The sequence below is a fragment of the Zosterops lateralis genome, assembly GCF_965231275.1.
Source record: "Zosterops lateralis genome assembly, chromosome: 24".
Lineage (NCBI taxonomy): Eukaryota > Metazoa > Chordata > Aves > Passeriformes > Zosteropidae > Zosterops > Zosterops lateralis.
Window position 1 is genome coordinate 3,130,763 of NC_139784.1, and position 27,709 is coordinate 3,158,471.

Here is a 27,709-nt window from a genome sequence, read left to right on the forward strand (position 1 = left end):
TCCTAAACTGAGACACCCACAACTGGACACAGCACTCAATGTCCTTCCTAAACTGAGACACCCACAACTGGACACAGCACTCGAGGTGTGGCCTCACCAGTGCTGAGGACAGGAGAAGAATGACCTCCCTGCTCCTGCTGGCCACACTACTCCTGATCCAGGCCAGGAGCCCTTGGCCTTCTTGGCCACCAGGACACAGCCTGGCTCATGTTCAGTCGGTTCTCAACCAGTCCCCCCAGGTCCCTTTCTGCCTGGGCACTCTCCAGCCACACCATCCCCAGCCTAGAACGTTGCAGGGGGTTATTGTGGCCAAAATGCAGGACTCGACACTTGGACTCATTAAACTTCATTTTGTTGGACTCTTCCCATCCATCCAACCATTCCAGATCTCTCTGCAGAGCCCTTCTACCTTCCAAGCAGTCAACACACGCTCCCAGCTTTGTGTCATCCGCAAATTTACTAATGAAAGGTTCAATACCCTCATCCATGTCATCAATGAAAATATTGAACAGAGCTGGTCCCAGCACAGAGCCCTGAGGAACACCACTGGTGACTGTCCCCAGCTGGATGCAGCACCATTCCCCACCACCCTCTGGGCCCGGCCATGCAGCCAGTTCCTAACCCAGCAAAGAGTGCTCCTGTCCAAGCCCCAGGCTGCCAGATTATCCAGGAGTGTGCTGTGGGAGACAGTGCCAAAGGCCTTGCTGAAGTCCAAATAGACATCCACAGCCCTTCCTGCATCCACCAGGCAGTCACCTGGTCATAAAAGGAGATCAGGTTAGTCAGACATGACCTACCCCTCCTAAACCCATGCTGGCTGGTTCTGACACCCTGGCCATTCTGTAGGTGCTGCATGATGACACTCAATATAAACTGTTCCATTACCTTTACCAGGTACTGAGGTCAGGCTGACTGGTCTGTAATTACTGGGATCCTCCTTCCCACCCTTTTTGTGAATGGGTGTCACATTGGCCAGTTTCCAATCTTCCAGAACCTCACCAGTGAGCCAGGACTGATTGTAAATGGTGGAGAGTGGCTTTGCAAGCTCATCTGCCAGATCCCTCATCACCCTGGGGTGGATCCCATCTGGACCCGTAGATTTATGAGTGTCCAAGGATCTCAGCTGCTCTCTGACAGCCTCCTCTTGGATAATGGGGGAACCATTCTGTTCCCTGACACCACCAACAAACCCAGGAGGACAGTTGTCCTGAAGGCAAATTGTCTTCCCACTGAAAACTGACACAAAGAAGGCCTTGGTCCTTTCTGGCCATGTCCCCATTCTCTCGATACCCAACCCTGAGATATTTATACTCACTTATGAGATTCCCTCTCATTCTTCCCTTCCTCCACTGAACAGGTCCAGCTCCTACAGTCTTTCCTCATCAGAAATGCTCCAGTTCCTTAATCATTTGGTAGCCTCTGCTGGACCCTCTCCAGTAGCTCTTTTTCTTTCCTATTCTGAGCAGATCAGGCCTGGACACAGCAGCCCAAGTGTGCCTCACCAGGGCTGAGCAAAGGGGCACCATCCCCTCCTGGACCTGCTGGCCACACTCTTCCTGATGTGTGGATGCTGACAGCCTCGTTAAAGAGAAATTTTCAAGTATCAGGCAGCAGCAGAGTTTGTGGGAAAACAAGCCACATAACTTTCCCACACTGGAAGGAATTAAACAATCTTTGCACCTGCTTTTTTTCCAGTTTGCTGTTTATTTGCAAGGTGTTTATGAAGGGTGTTGTTCCTGAGTAGCCAATAATGATGAAGTGCTGGTTTGAAGACCAATCATGTCTTGCTCTCTAGGAACCATCTATAAAAGGATGATGTACAATAAACAAGGGGCTTTAGCCTTCTGAGACCTGAGTGTCATGTTGTTATTCAGCCATCCCTAATACAATAATGACACTGATGCACCTCAGGATCCTTTTGGCCCTTCTGGCCCCAAAGGAACACTGCCAGCTCATGGCAAACTTGTCACCACCAAAACCCCCCTGGCCCTTCTCTGCAGAGCTGTGATGATGTAGTACACCACAACGACACAAAGACTCTGACTTCAGAAGGCTGAAAATGACTCCTTTATTCTTGGGAAGTGTCTCCCTTTATATACTACTCCACACAGACCAATTTGATTGGTGACAAGAAGAAAAACTTCTTCAATCACATTGGTCAGACCAGAGGGATATCAAGAAGTCCCTCCTAGGGAAAATATGTTTAAAAAAATGGCTGTTACAAAAAACATGTCTCTTGTTTACAGAAAATTCCCTGGGAAAGGGATTTCAGAAAACCGAACATCTCAGGAATGAACCAGGGATACAGAGCTTATCTCTGGTAGGTCAGCTCCCAGCCTGGAACTTGGGGTTATTCCTCCCCCAGTGGAGGACCCTACACTTGTCCTGGTTGAACCTATTTAGGTTTCTCTCTACTCAATTCTCCAGCCTGTAAAGGTCCCACCGAATAACAGAATACCCTTCTGGTGTAGCTCCCACTCCTAATCTTGCAACATCACCAAACTTGCTGTGGATTTCATTCTATGCCTTCTTAGATAAATGATCAGGGGAAAAAAAAAGCCTAAAAGAATGCAACTCTTCCTCACACAAGTGATCAGGCCTGTCTCTGCAATACAGCTTTTGCCTCAGCCATATTTGATATTTTCTATCCCATCACCACACCACAAGGGCACCTCCTGGCCCACTCAGGTCTGTTCACCTGATCCAGAGGGAGAAAAGTTCCACTTCAACCCACAGGCATTTTACAGTTGTAAAGAAAACACCTCATCTGAGGTTCAAGGGCATTGAAAAGAGACCCGGGACTGGCTGGTGTTTAGTGTGGCTAAGCATCCGAAGAGGGTTTCAAGTTGGTACTAGAAACGCACATCATCTCCCCTTGCCTGTGGAGATGCCTCTGTTTCTGAAGGGCTGGATCAATGTTCTGTACAGGCTGCTGGATCAACCTGCTGGCTTGACTGCAAGAGGCTGCTGGAGACAAGGGGAGCATTTGCAGCATTTGGGGACAGACCTGTACTGCATGTCCCACCTACAGCCTGGCTCAGGTTCTCCCAGAGACTGTCATCTCCTCATTCTCTCACTCAGGGTTTGCACCCAGTTCCCAAGAAAGCTGCAGACACAAGCAAGTTTGAACATGCTTTTATTGATGGCCAGAAAGCAGAGCTGAAGCAGCAATGGGAGAAGGGGAACAATGGGAAGCTCTGTGGACTTGGGACCTTCATTTTCACCTTGCCACAGAGACTCTCCTCAGTGCCAAAGCCTATGCCTGCACCACGGGGGCTTCTCTGACTCCACTTCAGCTGCCCCTGGGAGCTTCAGAGCACCAAGAGGTGTTTGACGCATTGTGGAGAAGGGGCACTGAGCATTTTAGTCAGAGGATGGAGAGCCAGGCAGCTCTTGGAGTGAAAACCTCCTCAGCTGCTCACGTATCCAGGGCTCAAAATAAGAGATTCTGGTATACACTTCAGGGAAGATGCAGTTTTCTTCTCCATAAGAAACAATGCCATGAGCCTTTTGATTGCAGATCAATGGGCCACCAGAATCACCCTGTGTCAGGAAAGGAGTGACAGAGGGGTCAGACATGCCACAGCACAGCTCTCCCTGCCTTAAAGAACAAGTTTCCTCTTCCCTCCCTCCATGTGAAGAACCTCTTCTTCCCCCACCTCCCTCCCTCCAGACACAGCTCTGCAGGGTTTGTAGCTGCCTCACTCCTCTAAGCCCACCCATGAAACAACTCAGGCTTGCAGGCTCTTTGAGATTCAAAAGCTCAAAAAGAACTTTAGATAAGAGGAAATATCTAAGCCATCCTAGCAAGGATATCACACAGAATTTACACCCTGAAGCACTGGCAACGCTGGGTAAAACATCCCCAGGGAAGGAAAAAAGCAAATGATGCTGATAGCCAGGAAAATGCACCCCAATTCAGGGAGCACATCAGCTTCAGAGCTTCTGTGAGTGTGCTCAGCTCATCTTTCTGAAGGTCCTGCTTCATTCTGGTGTCCTTGTCCTTCTACCTGAGAACCAAGCTCACTGTCCAGCCCCAACCTCCTCCCAAGCCTGCAGCCAAAAAAAGCACTTACATTGCAAGTTCCCTTCTTATGGGAGTCATCACCAACACAGATCATGGACTGAGGTTGGTAGTTCTTGAATGCCTTTTGACATCTGTTTTCCTTTTGCACCTTCAGTTCCACCTCCCTCATCACATTTGCGATGTTCCCTGTCACAGATGTTAAGCCCCAGCCTGCAACCTTACATTTCACTCCTGCTCTCACACCTTTCTTGCTCCTGGGAATGCAGATAGTTTGCACATCCTCATTGATCTGGGCATTTGGCTCCAGCTGTCAGGCAGAGAGAAAACAGGGTTAGAGCCAGCAAAGGATTAGGAACAAGTTCAGAGGTTTGGGGAGGTGAGCAGGGGGAGATGTTTTGGGCCCTACCTTCAGCAGCACAATGTCATTTTGGAAGCCTTCACGGGAATATTCGGGGTGGATCACCCATTCTCTGACATCGATCCTCTGCTGGCTCTGTTCTTTGTCACGGACATTGTGGGCTCCCAGAATCACAGTGATGTTCAGTTTCCTGCCAGGAAACACCAACAACAGCTGCATTGTGCACAGGAACAGCCCTCAGTGCAGATGGCTGGAGGGAGGTGCTGGTGGGATAAACCTCCCCAGAGAGGAGCTCTCAGCAATTTGCCCTCTCTAACCTGGCTTCCCTCCACAATCCAGCTGAGGATCCCTCACTCCACACTGACACAGGGGGCAGCTGCCCCATTCTGCAGACCAAGGGAAGCAGGGAAGGGGAGACACTGGACCCTCTTCTCCAGCAGTAGCTCAAAGCCATGATAGGAACCATCACCCTGGAGAGCACTGTGAGCATTCCTGTCCCCAAGGAACAGGGGACAGCCCCTGGCAGACAATTCCTGCAGCTGACAGAGGATAGCTCAGCTCCAGAGATCTCTGCTCTGCCTGAGAAGACACGGGGCACTGTTTCAGCCCAGACCACGGCTGAGAGCCTTGGGGATTATGTGAGACTGGGAAAAATCCCCTGTACAAGAAAGACACGCTCTTACCCTTTCATATCCACACAGTGAGCTGCTGAGAGCACTGCATCTGGGCGAATCAGGAACCCTCCACAGGAACTTTGGATTGAGTTATTTTGAATATCTAAATAAGCCATGTAGGGTCTGGAGTGGCGCTTAACTTCCTTTCCACCAATGATCCTTGCTGGAAGAGAGATGGGAAATGTTAATATGACATATGGTGCTACATCCTGTCAAGTCTGGGGCTGCATGAAGGGAGAGGGTCACCCTCTAATGTCCTGTGCCAGTGATACCAACAACCCTCCTGCCTGGGGCTGTCCAAAGCACTGCTGGTGCACAGTGGAGAGAAAGACAAGCAGCACAGTCTGGGGGGACTGACCACACCTGGCTCTGGGGGACTGAAATGCCCTCTGAGGGCACAGCTCTAGTGCCTGTAATGCCTCACTGGTTTCAGGCACAGTCTGAGCTGAGAGAGGAGAGAGGAAAGAAGGAGAGTAGAAATAGGAGAGAAGGCGAGTCAGGAACCTTGCCCCAGATTGACTACTCAGTGTCCATCTGTGCCAATGCATATTCTTGGCCAAGTCCCATCTCTGTGTACTCACCAGCCCCAGTCCAGGGCACAAGGACAAAAGCACTTGTGAGCAGAAGGAGAAGCAGCATCTTCTACCACTGTCCTGATGAGCCAAACCAGTTGCTGTGGCCAGGCAGGAGACAGGTACAGAATGGCAACCTATCTATATTTATTGTGTGGAGCTGAAACAGGAAACCTCAGCCTGCCTGCAGTTGTGTCATTTGTTGCTTTTGTTCCCACTCCCCCTGACTGTGGCTTGGCCAGGAGGTCATGACACGTTCTTTGTATTTTTGTCACAATCTTCTCAGAAAAATGGAGAGATCTGGGCTTGTTCAGAGTGCACAGGGAGAAGAATGGGGTATGTGTTGAGTGCATTCCCATCAGAGCCCTTTGGAGAGAGACCCTGGGACCTGCATATGGGCTGGTTCCATCTGGATTATTTTTTTGTTTGTTTGTTTTTTGTTCCCCCCACCCCTGTTGTCTGACAGGAATGGGGAGAACTGGCCAGGGCCAGGCAAAGATGCTGGTTCTCATCAGAGGGGCTGACTGCTATCAGAGATATCCCAGGGAAATCAGACATCACCAGTCAGAGCAGCATGGGGACAAGGCCAGTGGCAGCCTCCCAGCCTCAGGCACTGGTATTGTAGATGATGTGACCAGTCCATGGGGAGGAGAAAGTCTGAGGTGCAGCTGGGGAGTCAGACTGTGGGCCCAGGTCCAGATCAGCAGGTGCCCTGGGCAGGTGCAGGCCTGGCTGAGACACAGCTGGAGCTCAGGTGAGGACCAGGCTCAGAGTGTCTGCATGAGAAGGGAGCAGCCCTGCCTGAGGCCTCTCTGGCTCCTCCCTGGGACCTCTGGCTCCAGTGTTACCACGTGCAAGGGACTCAGCCCCTGTTTCCCTGACCCTCCTTTGGCCATGAGCCCAGGCACTGAAACCTGCAGGATGTTCCCAATTTTACATGGCTTTGGTCTAGAGAAAGCCCACAAAGAAATCCTCTAGAACACACTGGCATTGCCCCTTCCCCTGTGTTCTAAAAACACAATGGACTGTATTATGTGTCCTGGGAATGCTCCTGAGAGCTGTTTGGTGGAAGGGAAGGCAGGAGCTCCCATCAAATCTTGCAGAGCAGAAGCAGCAATCCTCCAGAGCCAGAGTGTGACTGGCTCACAGGAAGAGGTGACTCTGCCTGTCCCAGTCATGGTCTGTAATCAGCCCCTTCAGGGCTGCAGTAAGGTGGCCTCAGCTGGGGTGGGAATGGAAATTTCCCTCTGTGGTGTAAATCTGATTGACATCAATGTGGTATGAATGAATCTTTAGGTCCAACCATGCCTTTCCTTCAGCACTGTGGATACCCTGGAGAAAGGAGGTTTGTGCAGAATAAGGAGAGATAAAATGCAGGAAGGAAAGAGGCAGAAGCAGGAGAAGTTATCCCAGTGAGTGGAGGGGCCAGAGTATCTGTGGAAGAAAAGCTTGAATGACCCAGGGTAGAGGACAGGGTGGGTGTGATCCAGCTTCAGGTCAGCAGGTGGGAGTGGGCAGGATGGAGATTTGGGGTGACATTCTGGGAGCTGGATCCCTGCATGACTGGAGGCTCTGCCATGAGCAGCAGGGCACTGCTCTGTAGCAACCTTTGTTTTCACTGCTTGGACAGTGAATCCCAGGTCAGCAGCCCCACAGGGTGTCATAGGTTTACACGGTTTGGTTTTTGGTTCATGGAATATTGCCTACCAGGACCTGGGACTTTGTTTTGGAAAGGACAGGGACCTCTCAGGAGGCAGTTCTTTCTATTGGCAGGTGGTCTGACCACTAAGAGAGTTGAAGGCGACTTTTGGTAATGCCCATATAAAGCTTAGTGTGCCCAAGCCAAGCCCTTTTTACTTCCTTTTTACTTCCAGCCAGAGTAGAAGGTGTCACCACCCTGGGCTGGCCAGGACCTGCTGCTCCTCCCCTGTGGGGCAGACCCAGCCCTGCTCTGGCCTTGCCTCAGGGCCCCCATCGGGTGCCCGGGCTGGGAGTGGTGGCTGCGGTTTTACATCTGGTGAACTTTTAAAGCTGACCCCTGAGCTGGCCGGGGCTGGGGGAGATGTTCCTTTTCTCCCCCATGGAACCAGGGCGGGCAGGAGGCACCCTGTGATTCTGACTGCTGAAATCCCTGACTGCCCGAGCTGCTCCATCTCTTGGCTGAGTTTCTCCCCGCCTTCCCCCATCTCAGCACCCTTGAAGTCAGACACAGCCGGAAGAGAAGAGGACCTGGGCAAAATTTAACTCTTTCTTGGCACAGATGAAATTTCCAAAGCCCTAACTTTTTCCTTAGTGAGAGAAACAGAAAAATCAGAGACATGTAAAGGGACAATATGGAGATCTCAAAGTCAGTAAAGGAAGAGTGACCTCTTATGTGGAAGAGATGACAAGTTGCCTTCGTTCTAGGCTGAAAAATCTCCTGTGAATTATGGGAACAGACTGTAATATAAATATGCTAGAATAATCCTTTAAATCATAAACCATATGAATTGGAAAGATGATTTGTAGATTTTTTTGAGCAAAGGTATCTGTGATTTACTGAGGCAATATTGAATTGGAAGATTTGGTGTCCCCTTGAGAGGTTTGAACAGAGAGAGATGAGAAGGAGCCCGCTGTGCCAGTGAAAGAAGTGAGAAGACATCTCTGTTCCCTGACATGAAGAATCCTTTGCCTTTGAAGTTGTTTATCTTTAAAAGTGCCACCCCAATATGTGAGTCGTGGAAAGGCTACGTTATATGGGAGGTTCCACAATTGCAGAATCTCCTGGGTGGGCTGCTTTAGTGTGAGTTGGAAGCCACAAGCAGACTGTTTCTCCTGTGGAAAGTTACCAAACAACAGGAGAGACTTCTCTCTCTCAAAGATTGAACAAAAGACTGTTTTATAAGTGGCACTGACCTGGAGTTCTCAGTTTTGCCTCTTTACTTTGTTTGTAGAAAGTGAAAAGTTGGTGGTGGGAGAAAGGATTGGTTTAGAAATTTAACTGGGTTGTTTTTTTTTTGTTTGTTTTTTTGGTTTTTTTTTTTTTTTTTTTTTTTTTTTTTTTTTTTTTTTTTTGTCTTCTCTTATTTTTCCCCCCTCTTTAGTGTGTGTTAATAAAATCTGTCTGTTTCCTTTGAAGTGGGGGCTTGTTTTGCCTTTTTCTCCCAGATCCTGTCTCCTGCAGGTGGAGGAGAGCACATGCTCATGCCAGTACACTAAATTTGGCAAGACACTAATTCAGCAACTGTGAAACCACTACACAGGGATATGAACCTGTTCAGTATTTCAGGTGAGGGCACAGCCATACCACATTGTTTTTCTATTGCACATGAATATCTTGAGAACAATGTATTTCTAGCATATTACCATTATGGACTTAGGCTGTTTCTGCTTTTTTTAGTGTCTTAAGAAAGTAAATCTTTGGATGAAGGAGGGAAATCATGGCCAATACACTGACACTGAGCACATAATCACGGTGAATATTTTCTCCTAAGGCTAAATGATGATTTGATTAATGGTTTGTGTGTTCTTCATTGAAGCTCTGATTTTATATTAGAGAACTTCAAACCCAGAAATATTAGACAGATTCTTGATGGGTATTCTGGGCTGAACAAAGGAGGCCATTCCCATTCAGCAAAGGCAGAATCAGGCCTTCAAGGTACAATTTAAGAAGTAGTGGGAGATGTGGAAAATTCATAGGAATTCCATCCTTAGAGTGTTTTTTCCTCTCTGCTGAGCACACAGGGGGATTGGCTCAGAAGATCACCAGCATTTTCATGCCATCAGATGGCTACAGAAAAGAAATCTCTGTTTGCTAACCTCTCATGTATGGATAAGAAGCAATTGCTGTGAAATTAAAAGATTCAGTCATTGAATTAAGAAACTTCATTTCCCCCCTCACTTCAATCTCCTATTTTTTATTGATCCCTTTGCCTCTGATGCAAATTTGGTCCTCATTCTCTGGTTCTCTTGTCAGTCTTTTCCCAGACCAGGTGTCTCTGACCACATCAGTAGGTGATGCTGCTCTGAGCTGTGTTTAGGTTGGTACTAGGTAGAGATTTAGTTTGTGCAATTCCAATCAAATCTGATTTTTGTTTGATTGGATCTTTTTTCCTAGTGTAATTGATGGGAAATGACCAGTATTTGTATTGATAACGGAGGAAGGAAGGAAGGAAGGAAGGAAGGAAGGAAGGAAGGAAGGAAGGAAGGAAGGAAGGAAGGAAGGAAGGATTCAAAGGATTTACACTTGACAACAGTCACTTAAGATTGAAGAATGAACTGTGAGTGGCTGGAGTTGAATGAAAACTCTCCTAGCAGAGACAGCACTGCCCCTAAAGGCACCCAGTGATAAAAATGAAATTTAAAATGTTTATCCTGTAATGTAACAGTGAAAAGCCACCTCCATGGCACCCCTCAGACCACCTTAAAGGCAGACCTCTGAGGCAGGAGCCCATTCCCTTCAGAGACGCTCGGCGCCGCGCCCCCCCCCAACGGCGGAGCGGGAGGGATCAGCAGAGCTGCCAGCTCTGCCGCCGACGGAGCGGGAGAAGAAAGAGCCGGCCGCCCCCCCCCCCAGGTTCGGCGCGGAAAAACCCCGGCCACCCGCAGCCGCGGAGAAGCCCCTCCCCAGCCCCGTCCACGGCCCGAGAGCCAGCGGGGGAAAACCCAGAGCCTGCGGAGCCTCCCGCCCCGACCCCCGCAGCCAGCCGCTGACCTAGAGGCTGCCGACACCCCCACCGAAACCAGAGAGGGGAAGAGCAGCCCCAGCCCCCAGCCGTTCCCCCGTGCCGGAGCCGAGAAGAAAAGCCCCGGCCGCCCGCAGCTGCCATGCCGCCCGCCCCGGGCCAGACGACCGCCTTGTTCCAAAAGAAAGAAATCCACGCCCGCCACGTTCCACCACCTCACAAGCCCTGGCCCGAACCCCTGCCAACGTTGCCGCCGCTATGAAGCAGCGTGAGACCCCGAGACGCCATGACTGCAGCAAAACTGCCACGCGGCCGCAAGAGCCCCCGGTCTCCGCCTGCCCCGGCTGATCCCGCATGCAAATAAAGGACTCCAGGTGCATCTCGGGATAAGGTTTAACACCAAAAAACCCCTCATAAAATAAAAACCAAGCAAAATTGAAACGCACAGAAACCAATTCTAAGCCGTGTAGACCCTGAAGGATCAAAAGAGCTAATTTCTCCGGTTTTGCTTACTAGCTGTAAGGTAAAAGACCAAACCAGAGGTGAGACCCCCGAAGAAAACAAAGAACTCTCAGAACCCTGGGAATGCTCCCAACGAGGGCAGGTTCTCCAGCTCTGCTCAACTCCCTGCAGCAGAGCTGAAAAGGTCCCTCCTCCTTCACGGCACACGGGCAGCCAAAAACCCCTCGAGCAAATATTGAAAGAGCTGATTAATAACGGGCGTTTTATGGAGATTAATATTTTCTCCGCCCATTTTTATTCATGACATCCAGCCCAATTAAACAAAGGCAGAAAACAACATCAGGCTAATTCTGTCCTTGGAGTCACTCATCCTTTGATGTTCCCAGCTGCTGCTCAGACCTTTCAGGTTAACAATCAGCCAGCAGCTGCTGAGGATGCAGAGTTCACAGCCTTAGACATGTAAGACAGGAGATGCCTGTGTGTGAAGAAGTCCCTCTGGTGCCACTTTACAGAAGGTGGAGGGAAGGCTGCCATCCAGAACAGCTTCTCAGGGCTGTTAGAAGGATGTCATTGTTTGCTCCATCCCCTTGCCCACAGAGGGAGCACAGCTCTGAACAACCATCCCTGACAGTTCTGAAATGAGATTCAATCAATCCCACCTGCAGGGGATTTAGGGCTTTCAAGAGACTCTGGTGAAGCCAGGTGTAAGAGCAGCCCTGCCTCCTCTGAGGGCAGCCGGGGGAAAAGGGGCTCAGCCGCCCTGGGCCGCTCCTCTGAGGGCAGCAGCTCTGGAGGCTCGGCCGGGCCCGGCCGCCCTGGGACAGCGGGGTCTGCACCGGCCCCTCCTGCCCACGGTGTTCCCTGGTGGCCCCTGGGGAAGGAAGAGGGTGACTCAAACACCATCTCAGCTTTATATGGGTATTACCAAAAGTCACATTCCCTTTTCTCACTGGTCAAACTACATGCCAATAGGAATGAACTGCCCCTGATAGGTGCCTGTCCTTTCCAAATATTCCTCTTTAACTGAAAACCAAACTGTTTTTAACCCATAACACATCACCACACCACCAGGGCACCTCCTGGCCCAATCAGGTCTGCTCAGCTGATCCAGTGGGAGAAAAGTTCCACTTCAAACCACAGGCATTTTACAGGTGTAAAGAAAGTGCTTCATCTGAGGTTCAAGGACATTGTAAGAGACCCGGGACTGGCTGGTGTTTAGTGTGGCTAAGCATCCGAAGAGGGTTTCAAGTTGGTACTAGAAACGCACATCATCTCCCCTTGCCTGTGGAGATGCCTCTGTTTCTGAAGGGCTGGATCAATGTTCTGTACAGGCTGCTGGATCAACCTGCTGGCTTGACTGCAAGAGGCTGCTGGAGACAAGGGGAGCATTTGCAGCATTTGGGGACAGACCTGTACTGCATGTCCCACCTACAGCCTGGCTCAGGTTCTCCCAGAGACTGTCATCTCCTCATTCTCTCACTCAGGGTTTGCACCCAGTTCCCAAGAAAGCTGCAGACACAAGCAAGTTTGAACATGCTTTTATTGATGGCCAGAAAGCAGAGCTGAAGCAGCAATGGGAGAAGGGGAACAATGGGAAGCTCTGTGGACTTGGGACCTTCATTTTCACCTTGCCACAGAGACTCTCCTCAGTGCCAAAGCCTATGCCTGCACCACGGGGGCTTCTCTGACTCCACTTCAGCTGCCCCTGGGAGCTTCAGAGCACCAAGAGGTGTTTGACGCATTGTGGAGAAGGGGCACTGAGCATTTTAGTCAGAGGATGGAGAGCCAGGCAGCTCTTGGAGTGAAAACCTCCTCAGCTGCTCACGTATCCAGGGCTCAAAATAAGAGATTCTGGTATACACTTCAGGGAAGATGCAGTTTTCTTCTCCATAAGAAACAATGCCATGAGCCTTTTGATTGCAGATCAATGGGCCACCAGAATCACCCTGTGTCAGGAAAGGAGTGACAGAGGGGTCAGACATGCCACAGCACAGCTCTCCCTGCCTTAAAGAACAAGTTTCCTCTTCCCTCCCTCCATGTGAAGAACCTCTTCTTCCCCCACCTCCCTCCCTCCAGACACAGCTCTGCAGGGTTTGTAGCTGCCTCACTCCTCTAAGCCCACCCATGAAACAACTCAGGCTTGCAGGCTCTTTGAGATTCAAAAGCTCAAAAAGAACTTTAGACATGGGGAAATATCTAAGCCATCCTAGCAAGGATATCACACAGAATTTACACCCTGAAGCACTGGCAACGCTGGGCAGAACATCCGCAGGGAAGGAAAAAAGCAAATGATGCTGATAGCCAGGAAAATGCACCCCAATTCAGGGAGCACATCAGCTTCAGAGCTTCTGTGAGTGTGCTCAGCTCATCTTTCTGAAGGTCCTGCTTCATTCTGGTGTCCTTTTACCTTCACCTGAGAACCAAGCTCACTGTCCAACCCCAAACTCCTCCCAAGCCTGCAGCCCAAAACAACACTTACATGGTAAGTTGCCTTTTTACTGTAGTCATCACCAACACAGATCATGGACTGAGGCTGGTAGTTTGTGAATACGTGCTGACAGATTTTCTCCTTTTGCACCTTCAGTTCCACCTCCCTCAACACATTACTCCCTTTCCCTGTCAGAGATGTTAAGCCCCATCCAGCAACCTCACATTCAGCTCCTGCTCTCACATGTTCGTTGCTCATTGGAATGCAGATAGTTTGCACATCCTCCTTGATCTGGGCATTTGGCTCCAGCTGTCAGGCAGAGAAAACATGGGGTTAGAGCCAGCAAGGGATTAGGAATAAGTTCAGAGGTTCGGGGAGGTAAGCAGGGGGAGATGTGTTAGGTCTTACCTTCAGCAGCACAATGTCATTTTGGAAGCCTTCACGGGAATATTTGGGGTGGATCACCCAGTCTCTGACATGGATCCTCTGCTGGCTCTGTTCTCTGTCACGGACATTGTGGGCTCCCAGAATCACAGTGATCCTCAATTTCCTGCCCGGAAACAGCAACAACAGCTGCATTGGGCACAGGAACAGCCCCCAGTGCAGGTGGCTGGAGGGAGATGCTGGTGGGATAAACCTCCCCAGAGAGGAGCTCTCAGCAATTTGCCCTCTCTAACCTGGCTTCCCTCCACAATCCAGCTGAGGATCCCTCACTCCACACTGACACAGGGGGCAGCTGCCCCATTCTGCAGACCAAGGGAAGCAGGGAAGGGGGAACACTGGACCCTCTTCTCCAGCAGTAGTTCAAAGCCATGATAGGAACCATCAGCCTGGAGACCACCATGAGCATTCCTGTCCCCAAGGAACAGGGGACAGCCCCTGGCAGACAATTCCTGCAGCTGACAGAGGATAGCTCAGCTCCAGAGATCCCTGCTCTGCCTGAGAAGACACGGGGCACTGTTTCAGCCAAGACCACGGCTGAGAGCCTTGGAGACTATGTGAGACTGGGAAAAATCACCTGTACAAAAAAGACAGGCTCTTATCCTTCCATATCCACACAGTGAGCTGCTGAGAGCACTGCATCTGGGCGAATCAGGAACCCTCCACAGGAACGAGATAATGAACCAGTTTGAATATCTAAATAAGCCATGTAGGGTTTGGAGTGGGGCTCAACTTCCCGTCCACCAATGATCCTTGCTGGAAGAGAGATGGGAAATGTTAATATGACACATGCTGCTATCTCCTGTCAAGTCTGGGGCTGCATGAAGGGAGAGGGTCACCCTCTAATGTCCTGTGCCAGTGATACCAACAACCCTCCTGCCTGGGGCTGTCCAAAGCACTGCTGGTGCACAGTGGAGAGAAAGACAAGCAGCACAGTCTGGGGGGACTGACCACACCTGGCTCTGGGGGACTGAAATGCCATCGGAGGGCACAGCTCTAGTGCCTGTAATGCCTCACTGGTTTCAGGCACAGTCTGAGCTGAGAGAGAAGAGGACAGAGGAAAGTAGGAGAGTAGAGATAGGAGAGAAGGTGAGGCAGGAACCTTGCCCGAGGTTGACTACTCAGTGTCCATCTGTGCCAATGCATGTTCTTGGCCAAGTCCCATCTCTGTGTACTCACCAGCCCCAGTCCAGGGCACAAGGACAAAAGCACTTGTGAGCAGAAGGAGAAGCAGCATCTTCTACCACTGTCCTGATGAGCCAAACCAGTTGCTGTGGCCAGGCAGGAGATAGGTACAGAATGGCAACCTCTCTATATATATTGTGTGGAGCTGGAACAGGAAACCTCACCCTGCCTACAGTTCTGTCTTTTGCTGTTTTTTTCTCACTGCCCCTGACTGTGGCTTGGCCAGGGGTTCATGACACATTCTCTGTATTTTTGTCACAATCTTCTCAGAAAGGTGGAGAGATCTGGGCTTGTTCATCCAGCATTATTACGCTGGATGATAATCCTCAGCATTATCATCCACCCTTGATACATCCTCCTGCTTCTTCCCTTTGCCCTCTGTCCTGGGTTGACAGTGCTCTCTATCCCATAATCCCATATCGTGGACTCCCTTGTTATGTCTAAGAGGTGTTCCGTCCCCTTTAGGGGGGGCGGGCACTGGCCTGCTGGCTTGCTCCGCTGCTGCTTTGGCTTTGGCTTTGGCTTCCTGCTTCTAGGCGCTTGCTGTCTCGCAATTTTCTGCTAGTTTCTTGCCCTTTTGTTCTTTTGGTTTTTTTTCTTCCTTTCTTTCTGCCGCCTCTGTGCTCTGTTTGTTTTTTTTTCTTTTCCCTTTTCCTCTTCTCCCTTCCCCCCCCCCCCCCCTTTAAGATTTAGGACCGGCACCCGGAGCTGATCTGGCTGGAGGAGTCCGAGGAGGATCGCCGGGGCTTGTAAAAGAAGCTGCGCGCCCTCCCCCTCACAGTAACCTGAGCTTTTTCTGTTCTTTTTTTTCCCTTGTGTCGGGGAGTGTTTATTCATTTGTTAATAAACCGGTTTTTTCCACTTTGTGTTCAAGAGATTCCTTCCCAAACCCAGGGTTGGGGGGAGGGGTGGTAGAGGTTTTGTTATTAGGGGATTCCTTGAAGGTTCTCCCCTAATTCAACCCAAACCAGAACATATTTTGGTGCGTTGGCCGGGAACCCGAGTCAAAGAAAGTGGAAAAAACCTTAATAATAATACTGGTGATTCTAATTGTTTGGTGGGTGTATCAGGATGCTTTTTTCTGGACTCGTAATGGCAGTCGGAGGTGGAAAGCAGCTGTCTGGAGCCCCACACGACTGGTCGCAGAGGCCACTGAAGGAGAGGGTGGATCCAGTCAATTTGCTGAACTCAAAGCCATTCAACTGGCCCTAGATATTGCAGAAAGAGAGAAATGGCCAAGGCTCTATCTGTATACTGATTCTTGGATGGTAGCCAACGCTCTGTGGGGATGGCTGAAGAAATGGAAAGAGGCCAACTGGCAGCGTAGAGGAAAACCCATTTGGGCTGCTGAAGAGTGGAAAGCTATTGCTGCCCGGTTAGAGAAACTACCGGTGAAGATTCGCCATGTCCCCAGAAGTAAAGCTAATGAGGAGCAGCAAAACAATCAGCGGGTAGATCAAGCTGCAAAAATAGGAGAGTTGAAGATAGACCTAGACTGGGAGCACAAGGGAGAGTTGTTCCTAGCACGATGGGCCCATGATGCCTCAGGTCACCAAGGTAGGGATGCCACCTATAAGTGGGCACGAGACCGAGGGGTGGATCTAACCATGGACAGCATTTCTCAGGTTATCCATGACTGTGAGACGTGCGCTGCCATTAAACAAGCCAAGCGGATGAAGCCCCTCTGGTATGGAGGGCGGTGGTCTAAGTACAAGTATGGGGAGGCCTGGCAGATTGATTATATCACACTGCCTCAAACCCGCCAAGGCAAGCGCCATGTGCTGACCATGGTAGAAGCCACCACGGGATGGTTGGAAACCTACCCTGTGTCTCATGCTACAGCCCGCAATACTATTCTGGGCCTTGAAAAGCAGGTCCTTTGGAGGCACGGTACTCCCGAGAGAATTGAGTCAGACAACGGGACTCATTTTAAAAATAATCTTATTAAAACCTGGGCGAGGGAACATGGCATTGAATGGGTGTACCATATCCCCTACCATGCACCAGCTGCAGGTAAAGTGGAGAGGTACAATGGGTTGTTAAAAACCACCCTGAAAGCATTGGGTGGGGGGTCCTTAAAAAACTGGGAACAGCATTTAGCGAAGGCCACCTGGCTAGTTAACACCCGAGGTTCTACCAACCGAGCGGGTCCTGCTCAGTCCCAGCTCCTTAATATAGTAGATGGAGACAAAGCTCCAGTGGCCCATGTTAGAGGTTTGTTGGGAAAGACAGTATGGATCAACCCTGCCTCGAGTACAGACAAACCCATCCGTGGAATTGTCTCTGCTCAAGGACCAGGTTATACGTGGTGGATAATGCAGAAAGATGGAACAACACGATGTGTACCTCAGGGAGATCTGAATGTGGGGTGAAACAGAAGGAAACGTGTAAGTGTCAAAGGTTTGAGCAAGTAAGATGAATGGAAATGTGTAAGTGTCAAGGGGCTGAGTAAGTGAGATGGAAGTTTTTTTTATTGTGTGTCCACGATATGGGATAAGGGGTGGAATGTCCTGGGTTGACAGTGCTCTCTATCCCATAATCCCATATCGTGGACTCCCTTGTTATGTCTAAGAGGTGTTCCGTCCCCTTTAGGGGGGGCGGGCACTGGCCTGCTGGCTTGCTCCGCTGCTGCTTTGGCTTTGGCTTTGGCTTCCTGCTTCTAGGCGCTTGCTGTCTCGCAATTTTCTGCTAGTTTCTTGCCCTTTTGTTCTTTTGGTTTTTTTTCTTCCTTTCTTTCTGCTGCCTCTGTGCTCTGTTTGTTTTTTTTTCTTTTCCCTTTTCCTCTTCTCCCTTCCCCCCCACCCCCCTTTAAGATTTAGGACCGGCACCCGGAGCTGATCTGGCTGGAGGAGTCCGAGGAGGATCGCCGGGGCTTGTAAAAGAAGCTGCGCGCCCTTCCCCTCACAGTAACCTGAGCTTTTTCTGTTCTTTTTTTTCCCTTGTGTCGGGGAGTGTTTATTCATTTGTTAATAAACCGGTTTTTTCCACTTTGTGTTCAAGAGATTCCTTCCCAAACCCAGGGTTGGGGGGAGGGGTGGTAGAGGTTTTGTTATTAGGGGATTCCTTGAAGGTTCTCCCCTAATTCAACCCAAACCAGAACACCTGTCTGGCTCCCAGGCTGATGGGCTGGACTGTTTGCACCGCTGGTGCCCCTGCACATTGTCATTAGCTGGACTGAGTGGTGGTACAGGGAGGGAGCTCTTGGTGGCTCCAGGAGCTGCTGGGACACAGGGAAATGTTCAGCTTCACACTCTCTTTCTGCCTCCTTCTGGGCAGGCTCATGGTGGGTCTCTTCAGCATCAGCTACAGGGGTTTCTTGTCAGCTCCTGGGAAATGTTTGGGTGAGGGCATTTCCTGCAGCTCAGCCTGCTCATTTCTCACTCCTCCAGGCAGCCTCGTCCCTCACTGCAGCCCTGGAGGACTTTGTGACACCCAAGCACCTGGATGGTGAAAACTGCTTTAAATGTAGCAAGTAAGATGACTACTAAGGACATATTAACTTGAGGTCCTGTTTGAGGGGGCTGCATGTCACTGAGCAGAAGTTATTTTCTCATGGACGTTTATTGCACACAGATGAGATGTAGCCTTTTAAACAATATGTCAGTGAATAACCTTAAAATAAGAAAAGCTGTGTGAGACAGGAGAGGTTGCCTGGCCACCTTGGGGGAGGATTGGATGCCTTTCAGCACTGGGCTCTGTGCTTGGTTTCAAAGTGTAACAAGAATGTTGCTGCCTCCAAGAGGTTCACAGTCCACTGTGCACCCAAGGTTCTCACACTGTGCCTGAAAAGGTTTGACTGTTTCACCGGAGGGAAGATCAACAAGGTGTGTACACAACTGCTGGGCAGACTTCTCCTCCTGGAGCAGATTTCCTAGAGCTTGTCGCAAGCCACTCATGTTGGGTTAGTCTTGTTCCCTTCTGGGGAGAGAGCAATTCCCTTGGAAAGACAGGCAAGCTCTCTTCTCCAACAAAGCTGCTTTGGCCAAGAGCAGTTTCCTGCCACCCAAACCATGGCACATTGCTTTATGGAAAACCAGCTGCTCACAAGCCCCAAGGATGTATTGACACACCTGTGGCCCCTGGATGTGGCAGGCTGTTGTGTGCCACAGGTCAGGGTCACTTGTGAGCCCTCCTGGTGTCTCTGTAGATTGTGGAGTACCCCGAGTACCTGGACCTTGGCCCGTACATGTCCCAGGCAGATGGAGAAGCCCTCCGTTACTCCTTGTATGCTGTCCTGGTGCACAGTGGGGTCAGCTGCCATGAAGGACACGATTTCTGCTACACAAAGGTAAACAGCAATGTCCTTCCTTCCCTGTGAGGAAAATGTGTATTGGGGAAGATAAATTTTCCTGTCAGTGCCACTGACAGCCAAGGTTTTGGGGCAGGTGGTCTCTTTAGAGGCTGGACTGGCTTTGTTTTGACATACACTTGATTTTAGTTTTCTGCCTGTGTTTTTGGAGAGAAATCATGAGGAAATCCTTGCCTTTCTTTCACAGGCCAGCAACGGGCTGTGGTACCAGATGAATGATGAGCATGTGGAGCTTTGTTGCCTTGACACAGCTCTCAGGCAGCAGGCCTACCTGCTCTTTTATGCCAGGTAACAACCAGGATTCAGATGTGTTCAGAAGGCATTTCCTTTTCCCTGTTCATTGTTTTGCTTCTCCTACTCCAGAGTGTTTTTTCTCACCAAATGCAACCACTCCCTGCATCATTCAGTGCTGTGAAACCTCTACTAGCCCAGTCTGTCCTTCAGGCTGCTGCCCTGATGTCACTTGTCTGCTCTCTGATGCTGCACTTGTGTAGAGAAGAGTGAGAGAACTTGAAGGGGCCTGCCAGGAAAGATGGGGAGGGACTCTTCATCAGGGAGGCTTGGACAGGATGAAGGGTATCAGTTTTCATCTGAGCCAGGGCAGGTTTCCATCAGATTGTAGGAAGAAATGCTTCAGTGTGAGGGTGGTGAGACAATGGAAGAGGCTGCCCAAAGAAGCTGTGGGTGCCCCATCCCTGGAAGTGTTCAAGGCCAGGTTGGACAGGGCTTGGAGAAACCTGATCCATTGTAAGGTATTCGGGCTTGTGTCAGGGGGGTGGAACAAAATGAGCTTTTAGACCCCTTCCAACCCAAGCAAGTGGGTGAATTTTTGAAATGGAGGGCTGTAGAAGGTATGTAGATGATGTTTTTTTGTGACAGGGGCAGACTGGGTGGGAAGACTCTGGCTGAACTTTCCAGCAGTGGCCTTGGTTAAGCCTTCTCTCTGTCATAGAAACCTCTTCAAGAAAATGAGTGAAGCCCAGAGGAGGCTGTAACAACAGCCCTAAACTGAGATCACCCTTTTTTTCCCAGGTGCTCTGATCTCAAGATCGTAGAAAAGGCTTCTTCCTCTATGGCACCACCATATGCCCTTCCTTCCTCAGCCACAGGGCAGCCAGCAGCAAGCAGGTGGCTTCTATTGGCCCCCAGGGGCTGCCGGGCAGGACACAGGTAACTCTGGGAAGGAGGGTCAGGGCACCAGAGGAGCAGTGGATTTCTTTTTGGATCTCAGCATTTCTCCTTTTCCCCCTGCCACCGTGCGGCATTCTTCACAGCCACAATGCTGCTTCCTCTCCAAGCATCCCACTGGATCCATCCCATGTGTGGGCCTTTGGCCCTTTGGCCTTGGCAGCCCTCCAGAAGAGCCTTTGGGAGGCTCTGAAACGTCCCCTCCCAGAACTTCTTTGACTGTGGCCCTTTGAGGGAAGGGCAGGAACTCTCCAGTGCTCTCTTTGCAGGACATGGTGGTGGCTGTGGAAGAGACTGGCAGGGAGCAGACTTGCAGCAGATCCCTGCTGTGGGGCAAGGACAGTGGCAGCTGCTCTGTGGACAGTGCGAACTGCGAGCAGCCTGCAGAATGGAGAAGGGATCCTCCCAGCTGTGACCACGCTCTAGTGGATGGGGCAGCTTCAGAACCCTCCAGCAGGAGCTTGCAGTGTGCTGGTGCCCCCAGGGCTGCTGAGGAGCAAAGCCTGCTGGGGCACAGAGAGACAAGGGGATCTGTGCTGGGTGGCTACGACCTCCACAGCCGCTTTGTGCAGCACACTGAGCACCAGTCCTCAACGAGGAAGAGGAGGAGGCAGAAAACAAGTCCTCCACCTTGTAACCAAACCCCTGATGACTGTGCAGGGCCAATGTTGAAGCAGGCTCCAGTGCTCAGGGACACTCAGGAGCAATCCCAGCCGAGGGGGAAAGAGTGGTGAAGATGCCCACGGTGGGACTGTGATCGCTGCGGCCGCTCTGTGCTGGACAGTGACCACCAGCCCTCTCTGGGCAAGAGGGAAAGGGGCAGAACAAGCCCTCCACAGTGTGACAAACCCCCAGGGGATAACGCAGCCTCAGGGCCCTCCAACAGCAGCTCAAAGCAGGCTCGTGCTCAGGGCTGATCGGGATCCATCCCGGCCCAGGCTGAGGGAGCTGGGCTATGACCTCCGCAGCTGCTTTGTGCAGTGCACAGCCCAGCGCCCTGCAGCGAGGAAGAGGAGGGTTTCCATGCCCCAGAGATGTGTGCCAAAGTCAGGGCACCCCAGGGGTGCTGCAGTTGGGATGTGGCCCAGGCTGAAGCACAGCGAAGAACAGTAATTTTTACTGTTCTCTTCAGCTTTCATCCTGTTAAAGGTAATTATGATTTGACTCTTGGGATAGATAGGGGAAGGAGATATAGGATAAAAGTTTAGGCTGGTTTATATCTTCCTAGCTGAAGGCTGAGCTGTTACACCTTTTGTAGACTGCCCAGATACAGCCTAGGCTGGAGTTCTTATTTGCTGATTCTCTTTTCTTTAGAAAAGCCTAAGATAGTAATTAGTGTTCTGTCTTTTATTGGTTATTGGCTTCCTGCTTCTCATGCTAATTAGTCCACATTTTCAGTCTTTTTATTATCTTTTTTCCAGATAGACTGAGATATCGTGTTTTAAACCTTGATGGAAATTGAGCACCATGCAGCTGCTTACTTACACACCTCTTCTTCTCCCCAGCACACTGTGGAATGGGGAGATTTGAAGTAAAACTTGTGTGTCAAATAAAGAATTTCTAACAATTTCGTACAATTTTCTAATTGTAAAGTCCTTATCCTACGCTTCAGCCCCAATTGCCCAGAGCAGCCCCAATTGCCCAGAGGACTCGGATGAAAAAGAAAGGGACTCATTTATTTCAACGTAACCAACCGCTGCAACCGGAACCCCAGGACAAGCCCACGTTCCTCTCAGCAAGCCAGAAATCCAAAACCAGTGCGACACCACACTGGGAGCCCCTTCACACCCTTAAGGTTCTGAAGGACGCCCCCCCTCCCCACTGTCTGACAGTCTCTTTTATGCTCTTTGGTTCCTCGTGATTGGTGCATTTTGGATCCTCTTCCTGATTGGTCAGTGGTCAGGGCTCTGATTGGTCTTTAACAAGAGTCACTCCTGACCAATCGTTTCCCAAGGGCGTCGAGTGATTGGTCTTTCCCGTCCACCAGTCAGGGTTCAGGGTGACGTCACCTGTGGGAACGAGATCTTTTCCCCTTTCCTTGTCACACAGCACTTTACACCCGCACAGTGTCGCAGCCACTGAGAACCTTTGCAGCAATCAAACTTCTCTAGAAGAGATACAACTAACAACAAACAATTACAGAAACCCCTCTTGAAACCTTTGAAAACTATTCGCCTTCTATAACTTTGAAACAGATACAACTAACATCAAGCAATTTCAGGAACCCCTCTTGAAACATTTTATACCAGAAGGAGTAACTGTGAAGCTGCTCAAAAGCTGCCCAGGAGAGGCAGCAGCTGGGTGTGGGCCTGGCAGCCAAGGTTCACCCAGCACAGCCTCTGGAGGTGCCAGTCCAGGATCTGGGGGTGGGTGTACCTTAAGGGCAGACAAAATTCACCTGGAATGACCCTGTGAGAGCTTGGGTGAGTCTGAGAGGCACAGGAGTGTGCCTGGGAGGAGTGGAACAGAAATCCCCAGCAGCCTGTGTGCCAGACAGAGCTGTGATCAGCCTTGTGGCAGCTCTGGGCAGGCCTGCACTTTGTGGGCTCTGTGCTTTGGAGAAGGAATCACAGAATCACAGAATCATTAGGTTGGAAGAGACCTCCAGGATCGTCAAGTCCAACCCAACCCGAACCTGAACTAAACCATGGCACCAAGTGCCACATCCACTGTTTTCTTAAACACATCCAGAGATGGTGAATCCACCACCTCCCCATGCAGACCATCCCAGGACTTTATTACTCTTTCTGTAAAAAACATTTTCCTAATACCCAACCTATATTTCCCTCAGCAGAGCTTGAGTCCTCATCCTCTCGTTCTGTCAGTTGCTGCCAGGAGAAAGAGACCAACCCCACTTGAGCACAGCCACCTTTCAGGGAGTTGTAGAGAGTGATAAGGTCACCTCTGAGTCTCCTTTTCTCCAGGCTAAACAACCCCAGCTCCCTCAGCTGTTCCTCACAGGGTTTGTGTTCCAAGCCCCTCACCAGCCTCGTTGTCTCCTCTGGACACGCTCAAGTGTCTCAATGTCCTTCCTAAACTGAGACACCCAGAACTGGACACAGCACTCGAGGTGTGGCCTCACCAGTGCTGAGGACAGGGGAAGAATGACCTCCCTGCTCCTGCTGGCCACACTACTCCTGATCCAGGCCAGGAGCCCTTGGCCTTCTTGGCCACCAGGGCACAGCCTGGCTCATGTTCAGTCGGTTGTCAATCAGTCCCCCCAGGTCCCTTTCTGCCTGGGCACTCTCCAGCCACACCGTCCCCAGCCTAGAACGTTGCAGGGGGTTATTGTGGCTAAAATGCAGACTCGGCACATGGACTTGTTAAACTTCATGCTATTGGATGAAGGAGTGGCAGCACTGCCAGGCAGCTGATTAAAATCACTCCCCCCTTCATCAGCAGCACAGGGGATTTCCCACTGACTTCCACCTGGGACAGGAGCCATGTCAATTCCTGTGCCCAGGAACCACGTAGCTCTGTGACCTCAAGGGGACTCATCCCTGTGTGGCCCTGTGTCACAGAGGGGCAGAGCTGTGACACCTCTCCAGTGATTGTGACCTCACCTGCCCAAAGACCCCAGCTGACCCCACTCACCTCAGTGGTGGTATCCTGAGAGCAGGCTAACCAAAGAGCTGGCATTCAGGATAACTCTGCTTGTGGTTTTCATACTCACGAGCCTGTCTTTTGCACAAATTTGTTTGCTTTTGAACAGTATTGTTTATTGTTTACTGTTTATAGTTTACAATTTGTTTTATTTTTTATTGTTTACTTTAAACAGTATTGTTTACTATTGTTTACACTATTGTATATTTTATTTTTTACAGTATCATTCTCTTCACCTTTTGTTCTGTGAAAGGTAATTAGGATTTGACTCTTGGGATAGATAGGGGAAGGAGGTATGGGATAAAAATCTAGACTGGTTTATACCTTCCTAGCTGAAGGCTGAGCTGTTACACCTTTGTAGGCTGCCCAGATACAGCCTGGGCTAGAGTTCTTATTTGCTGATTCTCTTTTCTTTGCTATAGCCTAAGATAGGTAGTAGGGGGTGACTGTAGTCTCAGAGGGGCTGGGCTCAGCCCAGAGTGGCAAAAAGCCCACCTTGGCTGCTGCAGGAGGGAGTGAGACAGAAAAAGCAGAAAAAGGAGAGCAGCAAAGGCAATAGTTAAGTTAATGGCTGAAAGCTGGTGGCTTCTGCAGAGGAGGTGGGAAAGCCAGAGGCTCTGCTGTTGATGCTGTGACAGCAGCAGCAGGGCCTCTTCAGAGAAGGGAACCTGCACTGGGGCACTTCAGAAGGATGCCTGAACCTCCTGTGCACTGGGGCTCTGACACTGATCACAAAGGTGTGAGCCTGCAGGTCAGCAGCTGCTACAAGCACCACTGAAGCTTTTGATGGCAGATGCTGTTCTCTACATTGTATTTCTTTGGGGGTTTTCTACTTTTGGTGAGCTCCAGTAATTTCTTTGCAATCAGGTGAGGAGATTGACACTGATCTCTTTCTGGAGCACGTCCTGATCTCGTTGGTCATCAAGAGCTTTGCTCTGTGTTCCCGAGGGAGGCAATGGCCACAACAGGGAACAATTCCTGTGAGTAACAGCTTCACTGGCAGGTTTGGACTTTGTGAATGCCACAGACAAGTGACATGACTGGTGGTCAGATCGCAGAGTGATGTGCTCCCAACCTAGAGTGAACTCTGGGATGTTTCCTGAGAGCAGCCAGACTGACCCAGGTGCTTATGATTAGTCACAGGAAAACACTTTTTGTCTCTCCTTTGTTAGTGTGTCCAAGCCTCTGAAGCATCACTGCTCATAGAGAGGCCTGCCATCCTTGAGTTACCTTTTGTGTTCAGTACTTGCTTGTTTTTAGTAAGTTATGCTGGAGTGTGAGTGTTTTCTCTCACCCCGGCCAGCCCTGGCACCAGGGCCAGCAAGGTCCAGTCCAGTGACAAATATCACCTTTCTGATCCTGTGCCTCTGGGTTTGTCCTCAGGCCAATGGCGGCGATGGCAGGAGAAAGAAAGAAAGAGGGACTCTGCAGAGGGTTCAACCAGCTGGGTTTATTGTTCCCACAGGGGAGACAAGTGAAGCCCAGGGTGTCTGCCTCAGCTGCACAAGCAGCACCCGAATGCAACATCTTTTATTAGGGGGAGGAACAAGGGGATGGGTTCAGCCAAGGTCCAGTCAGGAATAATAGGGGACTGGCTCTGAACACAATAGACAAACACAGTAACAAACCACTGGGAGGTATGAGGGGGGAGCTGGAATCCTGTTCAATCAACTCGAGGCTCTCCCTGGAACTTTCCAGACTCAGAGAGAGGCCCTGAAGTGACAGACAGGACCTAGGGTTTACATAACATATGACTGACAGATAACTGTAACAGGGAAATGAACCAAGGAGGTACACAGAATAAAGCATTACAGACAACAGCATGCGAATAAAACAGGAGTACATCAAGTGAAAGCAGCAACGCACCACCACAAAGTTACAATCAGTTATAATCTGGGATAGCTTGACCTGATAATCCAGTCTACAACTCTGGTGAGAAAGGAAGGTACCCAGAGGCCCAGAAATCAGAGCTGGGGTTTGCTGGACTCTTGGCAATGTAAGCAGGGGAACAGACTTCTCCCAACCAGTAGCTTTCAATGGCAGTGCTAGGCTTCCCCTGATACTGAGTTGAAGGTTTGAGCTGGTTGTCCTGACTGTTTGTGTAGAAATGTCAAAGTTTAAATAGGCTTTTGTTTCTCCTCTCATCTCTTTTCAAATGGAATTTCTCTGCAGTCATTGCTGAGGGAATGACTCCTCCAGAAAGGATCCTCTTTCCACCGGAGAAGATTTGCATGGTCTGGCAGCAGAGTCAGAGTGCTGGAGCAGGGCTGGTCAATGTGGGCAACACGTGCTTCCTCAATGCTGTCCTGCAGTGCCTGACCTACACCCCCCCACTGGCCAACTACCTGCTGTCCCGAGAGCACGGCCGGGCCTGTGAGTGCTTTTGGAACAGCTCCTGAAAATCTGTCAATCAAATACCAAAGATTCCCAGAGCCTGGAATGTCATTTAGGAGAACAGCAGCCTTTGGTCAGCCCCCGGGGTTTATGTCCTTTGAACACTCAAGGCTAGAAGCCACTTGTCCTTGCCAGCTGTCTTAGCCTTCATGAAGACACCTCTTTTGAGCTGCAAGTCTTTATTCCTGCAAGTTGGTTTATTATTAAACCACAGAAAACTGTTGGTTTAGCATTCCTCTCAAGAACATTTCCTGCACGTTAAAATGCCCTGGGATCATTGGGACATTGGGAGGAGTGGAGTATTGCCCTGGAGTGGGAGTGGAAGAGGAGGAGTATCCCACTGCTGTGGATATTTTGCTAACCTGAAGACCTTCCCTGTGTCCCTCTTCAGGTCACCAGCAGGGTTTCTGCATGATGTGCACCATGGAAGCCCACGTTAACACGGCCTTGCATTCCCCTGTCAGTGCCATCCTGCCTCTGGCCGTCCTCAGGGTTTTCAGACGTAAGTCATGCCAGCTGCTTGGACAGGTTTTCTTCCCTTCTTGCATGAGAGAACTACAAACTTCTTGTTTCTTAGGCATTGGACAACATTTTCAGCTGGGCAGGCAGGAAGATGCCCATGACTTCTTGTGTTGTACTGTCAATGCCATGCAGGAGGCTTGTCTGAGTGCATGCAGCGAGTAAGCACAAGCAAATCACTCTCAAAAAGTTCAGAGCCCTTTGGACTGCTTGATGTGCTCCCATCAAGGGAAACCTAAAGCCTGGGCTTTGAGGCCAAGCAAAACCCTTTGAGGAGATAATGCTCTGTCTTCCTGCTTGTTTCCAGCTTGGACCTCCCTTCTCAATCCACTACCCTTGTCCATCAGATTTTTGGGGGCTTTCTGAGATCCAGAGGTACGTTTCCACAACTATTGCTCTCTTTGACATTGCCTGTGCCCTTCTGTCTGCCTGTGCCTGACAGTTGGTCCTGGGGCTGGTGGGACAGGTACAATGTGTCAATGGGCAATGCCAGTCAGCTTCCCATTGCTCGGCATTTGGATTTTTCCTTGCAGTCACCTGCTTCAACTGCCAAGCCATTTCTGACTCCTACGAGCCCTTCCTGGATGTCCCCTTGGATATCAAAGTAAGAGGCTTTGCAGCTGTGCTTCAAGACATCCCAAGGTCCCTGCAGCTTTCCAGAATCAACACATTTCTCTTAGAAATGTAGACTGTGAAGTCTAGATCCTAGTGGTGGGTGGGAAGGGGAATGGATGGTGTCCTCCTGCAGAGGCCATGGCATTGGTCTCTCTGTAGGTGCTGTTTAGAAGCTGGACAAGCAGCATTATCCTCTCCTCACCCTTGATACATCCTCCTGCTTCTTCCCTTTGCCCTCCCACGACACCTGTCTGGCTCCCAGGCTGATGG

The 27,709-nt window shown here is 50.3% G+C and overlaps 3 protein-coding genes across 3 annotated transcripts in view; 2 read left to right on the forward strand and 1 right to left on the reverse strand.

The window, feature by feature from the left end:
- Window positions 1-3,538: 3,538 nt before the first annotated feature.
- On the reverse strand, window positions 3,539-5,754 carry LOC310918821 (cathepsin G-like; the record flags this gene model as incomplete). The annotated part of the gene is made up of 5 exons (XM_083877787.1): window positions 5,641-5,754; window positions 5,069-5,222; window positions 4,434-4,575; window positions 4,250-4,334; window positions 3,539-3,543 (listed from the first exon to the last, which is right to left on the reverse strand). Exons 1-5 carry the CDS (start codon window positions 5,696-5,698, stop codon window positions 3,539-3,541), a joined length of 444 nt encoding a protein of 147 aa, XP_083733913.1. The 5' UTR covers window positions 5,699-5,754.
- A 10,149-nt stretch (window positions 5,755-15,903) lies between these two features.
- Window positions 15,904-20,734, forward strand: LOC310918822 (ubiquitin carboxyl-terminal hydrolase 42-like; the record flags this gene model as incomplete). Its single annotated transcript, XM_083877788.1, has 6 exons — window positions 15,904-15,909; window positions 18,525-18,635; window positions 18,959-19,099; window positions 19,308-19,408; window positions 20,153-20,290; window positions 20,578-20,734. 6 exons carry the CDS (start codon window positions 15,904-15,906, stop codon window positions 20,732-20,734), a joined length of 654 nt encoding a protein of 217 aa, XP_083733914.1.
- A 5,932-nt stretch (window positions 20,735-26,666) lies between these two features.
- LOC310918823 (ubiquitin carboxyl-terminal hydrolase 42-like) overlaps window positions 26,667-27,709 on the forward strand; it is a gene marked incomplete at its 3' end in the record, with an annotated part of 99,580 nt that continues 98,537 nt past the window's right edge. Inside the window, exons 1-4 of the mRNA XM_083877789.1 lie at window positions 26,667-26,807; window positions 26,883-26,985; window positions 27,132-27,199; window positions 27,358-27,428. Of these exons, the coding sequence (XP_083733915.1) occupies window positions 26,717-26,807; window positions 26,883-26,985; window positions 27,132-27,199; window positions 27,358-27,428 (333 nt within the window). The 5' untranslated portion in view covers window positions 26,667-26,716. The remainder of the gene's footprint in view (window positions 26,808-26,882; window positions 26,986-27,131; window positions 27,200-27,357; window positions 27,429-27,709) is intronic.